The sequence below is a fragment of the Chiloscyllium plagiosum genome, chromosome 6 (genome assembly GCF_004010195.1).
Source record: "Chiloscyllium plagiosum isolate BGI_BamShark_2017 chromosome 6, ASM401019v2, whole genome shotgun sequence".
Taxonomy (NCBI): Eukaryota; Metazoa; Chordata; class Chondrichthyes; order Orectolobiformes; family Hemiscylliidae; genus Chiloscyllium; species Chiloscyllium plagiosum.
In genome coordinates, this window is record NC_057715.1 from 48,888,557 (window position 1) to 48,897,590 (window position 9,034).

Below are 9,034 nucleotides of genomic sequence, written 5' to 3' on the forward strand. Positions count from 1 at the left end.
AGTTTTAAAGTGAAACACTGGAGGTTTAGAGGGGATTTGACGAAAAATATTTTCACCCAGTGTATTAGTGCTCTGCTCTGCACTGGACTGCTTGGAATGGTAATTGAAGCGGGTAACTGCACAACCTCCAAAAAACTCTAAACTTGGATGAGTATGTAAAGTGCCAAAACATTCAAAGCAACGGCCTAGATTGTGAAAGTGGGACTAGTTTAGATGACAGTGTATTTTTTTGTGTCAGTACAGATTTGATGGGCTGAAGAGCTTCTTCTGTACTGTATGATTCTGTGATTCTTGTCAATTCACATGAGTGCTTAGATTAATGTCTAGGGCTATGATTCTGCACAAGGCAATTGTTGCATCTGTTCAATAAACATATTTTACTTTTCTGCAAGGCATTAGCTGGGATGCCTCACAGCAAGAGTGATATTGTTTGAACATATGTTTGAGAATGTTGAATTTGTACGTTGTAGATTTGTGACTACTATTCCCTTCATGGCAAAGAGATGAATTCTACCTGTACAGTAATATAACATACAGAACAAACACTTTTTACATGGATGAGGAATCCTGGACATTTTGTCTTTCCTCCTTTCGGATTATTTTGAGAACAACTAGAATTAAGTTGCACAACGTTTATTATAAAGGAAGTGCTCCTAGCTTGGTATAACAGCAAGGGACAAAACAGCGTTTCTGGATAACTTTTCACCCTTTTGCATACTTATTAATCATTGCCTAGATGCAATGCAGAGAGGCAAATTGAGAAGTGGGTTAACCTATCTCGTGCAGGATTTGTGTTTGTGTACGTTACCTCACAGGTAGCACTGATGTCAGCTGACAGCCCAGTATTCATGAAGTATTGTGTGATATTCTCCTTAACATTTTTTTGCAGCTGAAAGATGATGCAGGCAAGAGCTCACTAGGGTGGAAAAAGGGCTTATAATTTTTGCACAACAAATTGTGTAGATCAGGAATGTGTTGCCTGAGTCTGTGGTGGTGGTACACTTTAATTGTGGAATTCAAGAGAGAATTGCCTAATTATCTGGAGAGAGAAAGTTTGCAGGGGTACAAGGAAAAAAGAAGGGGAGTGAGAGATGCTTTTGAGACAGTATAGACACAGTGATTCCATAGTTATGTAGTGCCCATATGACCATAGGATGCCCCAATGCCCTTTTATACTAATTAAGTAGTTTTGAAATATAGATATTATTGTAATTTAGCAAATCACAGTAGGTGATTTACATACATCAAAGCCACAGTTGCTAATTATCTCCGTTAAGATCTTTTTGATGTCGGTTGGCACGGTGGCACAGTGGTTAGCACTGCTGCCTCACAGCGGCAGAGACCCGGGTTCAATTCCCGACTCGGGCGACTGACTGTGTGGAGTTTGCACATTCTCCCAGTGTCTGCGTGGGTTTCCTCCGGGTGCTCCGGTTTCCTCCCACAATCCAAAGATGTGCAGGTCAGGTGAATTGGCCATGCTAAATTGCCCGTAGTGTTAGGTAAAGGGGTAAATGTAGGGGAATGGGTGGGTTGCGCTTCGGCGGGTTGGTGTGGACTTGTTGGGCCGAAGGGCCTGTTTCCACACTGTAAGTAATCTAATCTAAATACTGCCAAAGACCCCTTTCTGTTCCATGGATGTCTTTCATCTCCTAATATCTCCCACTGTATTGTTTTGAAGTATCTGCTGTGGTTGTATGTTAAAGACTGTAGGATTTAGTGAACAAATATGAATTTGTTGCAGAAATATATTAATATAGAAAATACGAACAGGATTAGGCCAGTTGGTTCTGTGAACCTGCAGTGCCATTCAATATGATCATGGCTGATCATCCAACTCCATTCCTGTTTTTTCCCATTCCCTTTGGTAATAAATACTGAAAAGTAGAATATTTTTACATGATGAGTTTTAAATTAATTCGTGGATATGAGCATTGCTGTCTGGCTAGCATTTAATGTCCATCCTAATTGTCCTTGAGAAGATACCATTATGGAAGGAATTCCAAGCTTTTGATCCAACCACAGTGAAGGAATGGCAATATATGTCCAGTCAGGATGCTGAGTGGCTTGGAGGAGAACTTAAGCTAGTGGAGTGTCCATGTATCTGCAGACTTTGTTCTTCTGGATGGAAGTGGTCGTGAATTTGGAATGTGCCATTTGAGGATCTTAGTTGAATTTCTGCAGTGCATCTCATGGATTGTACATATTGCTGATAATGAATATCAGTAACTGAGGAAGTGGATGTTGTGTCAGTCAAGAGGGCTGCTTTGTCCTGGATGGTGTCAGGTTCTTGAGTGTTGTTGGAGCTGCACTCATCCAGGCAAGTAGGATTATTTCTCCAGCTTCCTCATTTCCCCTCCCCCCACCTTATCTCAGTCCCAACCCTTGGACTCAGCACCGCCTTCTTGACCTGCAATCTTCTTCCCGACCTCTCCGTCCCACCCCCTCTCTGGCCTATCACCCTCACCTTAATCTCCACCTATCGCATTCCCAACGCCCCTCCCCCAAGTCCCTCATCCCTACCTTTTATCTTAGCCTGCTTGGCACACCTTCCTCATTCCTGGACAAAGGCATATGCCCGAAACGTCGATTCTCCTGCTCCTTGGATGCTGCCTGACCTGCTGTGCTTTTCCAGCAATACGTTTTTCAGCATTTATCAGCCCAAGCCTGGATATTGTCTAGATTTTGTTGATATTTGAGCATGGACTGCTTCAGTATCTGAGGAGTCACGAAACGTGCAGAACATTGTGCAATCATCGGCAAACATCCCACTTCTGACCTTTATGATTATGACCTTATCACCAGAGAATTTGTCCCCTGATACCCACTGATGTCAGTTTTGCCAGGGCTCCTTGATTCCACACTCGGTTGAATGTCAAGGGCTGTCATTCTCAAATCACCTCTGGTTGTCTCTTTTGTCCATGTTTCAACCAAGGCTGTAATGAGGTAAGGAGGTGAGCAGGCCCAGCAGAACCCAAACTGAACATCACTAAGTAACTAATGACACTTTCCATCACTTTATTGATGATTGAGAGTAGACTGATGGGACAGTAGTTGGCTGGATTTGATTTGTGTACTGGACATACCTGGGCAGTTTTCTATATTGCTGGATAGATGCCAGTGTTGTAACTGTACTGGAAGGGCTTGGCTAGGAGAGCACAAGCCTTTAATATAGTTGCTGGAATGTTATCTGGGCCCGTAGCCTTTACAGTATCCAGTGTCTCTCCAACCGTTTCTTGACATCACAAGGAGTGAATCGAATTGGCTGAAGACTGGTATCTACTGTTTGGGACCATTCGAGGAGGCCGAAATAGATCTTCAATTTGGCACTTCTGGCTGAAGATTACCGTGAAAGTTTCAGTCCTACCTTTTACAGGGGAACCTCGATTATCCGAATACCAATTATCCGAAAATTGGATTATCCGAAGTAGATCTCCAAGTCCCGATAGAAACATTACATCAAAGACGTGTTTCCAACAGTGGTGGTATCTTTTGTTTACAGTGATTAAACAGGCACCATCTCCAAATGACTGACCTCCTTCCCTCCCTCTCTCCCCATCCTTTCCCTGAAGTTCTACAGAGGGGAGTACCCTAACCTGACTTATCCCACAAAGGCGGCAGCAGCAGCAGCAATCTTGTTGTTAGTATACAGTTCGGCCCCAGAGAGGGGCCTGTATGCTGCTGCTAGTCCTGAACGGGGGAAGCAGACTTTAAAACTCCGAGCCCCAGACGGAAGGCATTTAATCGATTTTCGAAATAATTGATTATCAGAATGAAATATTGCCCGCCCATGTTCGGATAATCGAGTTTCCACTGTACATTGATATGCTGGACGCTCTCATAATTGAAGATGGGGACATTTGTTGAGCCTTCTCCTGTGAGTTGTTCAAATATCAATTCACGACTGGATGTGGCAGGATATGATCTGCCATTCAGTAAGTTCAAGGCTGATCTGGTTGTCACCTCAAATGCTACCCAATAAGCTTTCATTCCCTTGCTTAACAATGACCAATCTACCTGCTACTTTTCAGGAAGAAAATTCTGAGGACTCTCAACTCTAAGAAAATATTTTGGCTCGCCTCAGTTCAAATGATCGATACCAGGAAAACTAGGAACCCTAGTTGGGAAATCTATAGCTGTGTGCTGCAGTTTCAGAAAAAAAAGCAATTAGTTAGGATTGACATGAGGTTCATGAATCATTTTGATTTCTCTACCCAGAGAACTATACATTCATTTTGAATATATTTAAGTTAAAAGTTAATATTTTTTTGAATACAGACAGAATAAAAGGATGTAGGGATATAGAGTAAGATGTAACTGAAGTAAAAATGACCGATTTGAATTGTTGATTTGGCTCAAACACATACGCCTACCTCTTTTCCATTATGTATGTTGAGTCAAGACTGACAAATGAAAGGCAGGACAGGTATCTACTTAGCAAAATCTACCTTTGTTTGAAAACTTCTAACTTTCTTGGCTATTCTTGCAGAACACACAACATCATCTTCAAAGAGACCGCGTCTGGATCAGATACCTGCAGCAAACCTTGATGCCGATGATCCATTGACAGATGTAGGTTATGATTTTTTTCTACTTGGTTTATTTAAATATAAAATTTAATTTATTGGTAGTCTTTTCCTTAATTGCAATTTTAGATAGTTCTTGAAAACTTTACTACAAGGTGTTTGGTCTCTCAGATTTGCAAATGAGGTCTGGTTTGGGTAAGGGAATGGTGGATGTAGGCTAGAAATTTGGAACAGTAATTCTGCCACTTGTATTTCTTTCTTGTGCACTATCAATGACCGTTTGAGTTGAGGTGGGCTGTGTGTCCATCCTTTCCTCAGACTGCATTCATATAAGAGAGAGTAAGTAGGACTGGTGGACTGATACATTTGCTGAAATTCCTACCAGTTTAACCAATAAAAGAAAGTATATTTGCAGGTTCCAGAAATTCCTACCAGTTCCACCAATTAAAAAAAACATGCAGACTCCAGACATGTATTGGATAATTAGTTAGACTCTGACAGTGGGTGCCACAGAGTAATCTTTAATCATTGTGAAACTTGTTGATTTAAGAATATATTTAATTGGCATAACATGGTAGCAATATGCCTTTGGAAAATTTTGCCAACACGAAGTGCATATCAAAAGTACAAAATTGGCAAGTAGGAGGGAAAAGTGAGGGGATAAGGATAGATCAGTTGATAACATAAAAAGGAATAACTAATTGTTTCGTAATACAGAGCTAAAATATTGCTGAAAGGGGATGAGCCCTGATTTTCAAGAAAAATGTGCAATGTATGTGTGAATTTATTTTGCCTACATAAAAGTGTCCTGAGTTTTAACATATATGGCACTGGCACACACAACTATGTCATACTGACTGGCAATATTAAAATAGTTTTTGGTATAATTCTTAGTCCAGTTCATGTTATTTCATAAATTATGTCCAGTAGCGGAACCATACCAAATAGTGCTCATATTGTTCTGAGGTATACAAGCACTACTTGGTTGAGCATGATCAGTATGCTACCATTTCAAATAGTCAACATTCTGCCAGTTATTAGGACATACGGTCTACATATCTGACATTGTACTGGCACTAAAACTCATATATAGCACGTTACTCACTTGAGTAGTAAGCAAAATGGGGAGAAAGTGAGGTCTGCAGATGCTGGAGATCAGAGATGGAAATGTGTTGCTGGAAAAGCGCAGCAGGTCAGGCAGCATCTAGGGAACAGGAGAATCGACGTTTCGGGCATTAGCCCTTCTTCAGGAATGAAAGCAAAATGGCCTTTTGACTTCATGGTAGCATCCTTTAGTGGAGAAAACTAGTCATGGTTTTCAGCGGACAGCGGACTTCACCTATTATACAATGTTTGACACATCTTCAACTTTCAGGTAGTCTGAGGTTGGTTAGGCACTGTTTCATGCCAGAAATGGTGGCTATCAGCTCCTTCCATGAGTTAGTGAGTATTGGTTTTATTAGCGTAGCCGTTATTGTGTTGGATAGTTCTAATACACCCAGTATCCGCATCGTGTTTGTATGGTGACACAATGACTAAAGCCCTGTTATGACAGTGCCAATGAAATTTGTCATGTAGCATACAGAATCCCAACATGTATATCAACCAGTGAATGTAGCCTTTGGTAGGAGGTAATAAAGAAGCTATTGGCAGATTTCTCAGCTAATACATTGAGGGAAAGGTGCACATTTGATTGTTTGATTTCAGTCATAAATTTGAGCGCAGGATGGAGTTTACTAAGTTGTATAAAGAAGTTATTTGCAGCTGCAAATTCAAAAATTGTGTATGTGTCATCAATGTTTCGGAAACATACAAAGGTTAGGAAGTTAGTGATGCTTCATGTAACCAACATAGTTGTTAACATTGGCTAGGACTGGGGTGTTCTCATGGCAGTGCCATCTCTTTGGGCTTATATAGTGTCATTGAAATTGAACTCAACTCTGAGTTGCTAAGCTCTTGAGTTTGATTAACACTGATTCAGACGTTGGTAGCACACTTAGTTTGCTATGATGTAGTGACATAATATGTATGTTAATGAATTCTTTGAGAGTCATGCCTGTAGATAGTAATTCATCAGATATTGTTTATGAAATAATTTGGAATACGCTAAGGATTAGACCAGAAACCAATTTTAGAGTATCAGTTGGGTTTTCAGTGTGATGCATTTGCATGTTCTCCAAGCTACAAATATACAGCAGGATGGTCTTATGTAGCCAAAAGGAATCCAGATATATAGTGCCTTTTTAATCGAAACAAAAAAGGGTAATGGAGATTATCAATCTCTGCTGCATTCCTATGACAACACCTTGACCAACCAAAATTGACCTGCCTGGCCTGAGAACTAAGATTGACAGTTAACTGTTCTTGGGCGAGAGCCCTTAATTAGGAATGAGGTTGAGAGCCTCAGGGGTGGAGAGATAAATGGGAGTGGGGTGGGGCTGGGGAGAAGGTAGTTATGAGTGCAGTAGGTGGATGGAAGTGGGGTAAAGGTGATGGTCGGAGAGGAGGGTGGAGTGCGTAGGTGGGAAGGAAGATTGACAGGTAGGACAGGTCATGAGAACGGTGCTGAGCTGGGAGGTTGGAACTGGGGTAAGCTGGGGGGAAACTCGGATATTGCCTGACCTGCTGTGCTTTTCCAGCAACACACACTTTACTCTGATCTCCAGCATCTGCAGACTCACTTTCTCCTAGTTAACTCTTCTTGCTGCATTTCCATGCCACTAATGGCCTAACTTATCAGCATCTTTTTCTCATGCTGTATAAACTGGTGTTCCATTTGCCAATATTGTTTGATGTGTCAGTTCTGATGTGAGAATCTGGAATGCACAAACCTGACTGCCATAGCTGACCTATTGTCTCGGCCTGCTCCTGACTCACCAAGCTGATCTCCACATACCTTGATACTAACCTAACCTCCCTGGTCTGGGGACTCCCCACCCAATTTCAGGACACTACCCACACCCTCCACCTCCTCCATGACTTTCATTTCCCCAGCCCCCAACGCCTTATCTTCACCGTGGATATCCAGTCCTTATGCACCTTTATTTGTCATGACGAAGGTCTCCAAGCCGTCCGTTTCTTCCTCTCCCGGCATCCCCACCAGTACCCTTCCACTGACAGTCTCATTCATTTGGCTGAACTGATCCTCACTCTCAATAATTTCTCTTTTGAATCCTCCCACCTCCTCCAGATGACGGGGTAGCCATGGGTACCCATATGGGCCCCAGCTATGCCTGTCTCATTGTCGGTTACATGGAACAGTCCATCTTCCACAGCTACGCCAGTAGCATTCCCCAGCTTTTCCTCCACTACACTGATGACTGTATCAGGGCCATCACGTGCTCCCATGAGGAGGTTGAAAAGTTCATCAATTTCACCAACACATTCCACCACAACCTTAATTTCACCTGGACCATCTCGGATACCTTCCCTCCCTGGACCTCTCCATCTGTATCAATGGTGACTGACTCAACATAGACATCTATAAACCAACCGACACTCACTGCTACCTGGACTACAACACCTCCCATCCTGCCTTCTGTAAAAACGCTATCCCTTATTCCCAATTCCTCTGCCTCCATTGCACCTGCTCCCAGGAGGACTAGTTCCACCACAGAACACACCAGATGGCCTCTTTCTTCAAATACCACAATTTCCCCTCCCATATTGTCAATGATGCCCTCCAGCACATCTCCTCCACTTCCTGCACCTCTGCCCCTGAACCCCACCCCTCCAACTGTAACAAGGACAGCACCCCCCTTTGTCCTCACCTTCATCCCCACTAACCTTCGGATCCATCGTATCATCCTCTGCCACTTCCACCACCTATAAACGGACCTTGCCACCAGAGATATATTTCCTTCCTGCCTTCCATAAAGACTCTTCCCTCCATGACTCCTTGTCAGGTCAATGCCCCCTGTCAACCACCCTCCCCTCCCAGCACCTTACACTGCCACTGCAAGAATTGAAAAACCTGCAAGCAAACCTCTCACCTCACTTGAGTCCAAGGCCTGGAAGGAGCCTGCCACATCTGTCATAGATTTACCTGCGCTTCCACACATCATTTACTGTATCTGTTGCTCCTGATGCAGTCTCCTCTACATTGGGGACACAGGACGCCTACTTGCAAGAATGCTTCAGAGAACATTTCTGGAACACACGCATGAAGCATCCCCACTGCCCTGTGGCCGAACACTTTAACTCCCCCTCCCACTCTGCCAAGAGCATTTAGGTGCTAGGCCTCCTCCATCGCCAAACCCCAACCACCTGACGCCTGGAGGAGGAGCGCCTCATCTTCCACCTTGGGAGCCTCCAACCACACAGGATCAATATTGATTTCAACAGTTTCCCCGTTTTCCTTCACTCCACCTTATCCCAGATCCAACCATCTAACTTGGCACTGCCCTCATGACCTGTTTTACCTGTCCATCTTCCTTCCTTCCCACCTATCCGCTCCACCTTCCTTTCCAACCTGTCACCATTACCCCCACCTTCAACTATCTATCGCACTC

At 43.2% G+C, this 9,034-nt stretch overlaps 1 protein-coding gene across 1 annotated transcript in view; it reads left to right on the top strand.

The window, feature by feature from the left end:
* The window catches only part of cwc15 (CWC15 spliceosome associated protein homolog), a 93,359-nt gene that overhangs the window by 21,855 nt on the left and 62,470 nt on the right, over positions 1-9,034 (top strand). Inside the window, exon 4 of the mRNA XM_043691483.1 lies at positions 4,487-4,569. Within this exon, the coding sequence (XP_043547418.1) occupies positions 4,487-4,569 (83 nt within the window). The remainder of the gene's footprint in view (positions 1-4,486; positions 4,570-9,034) is intronic.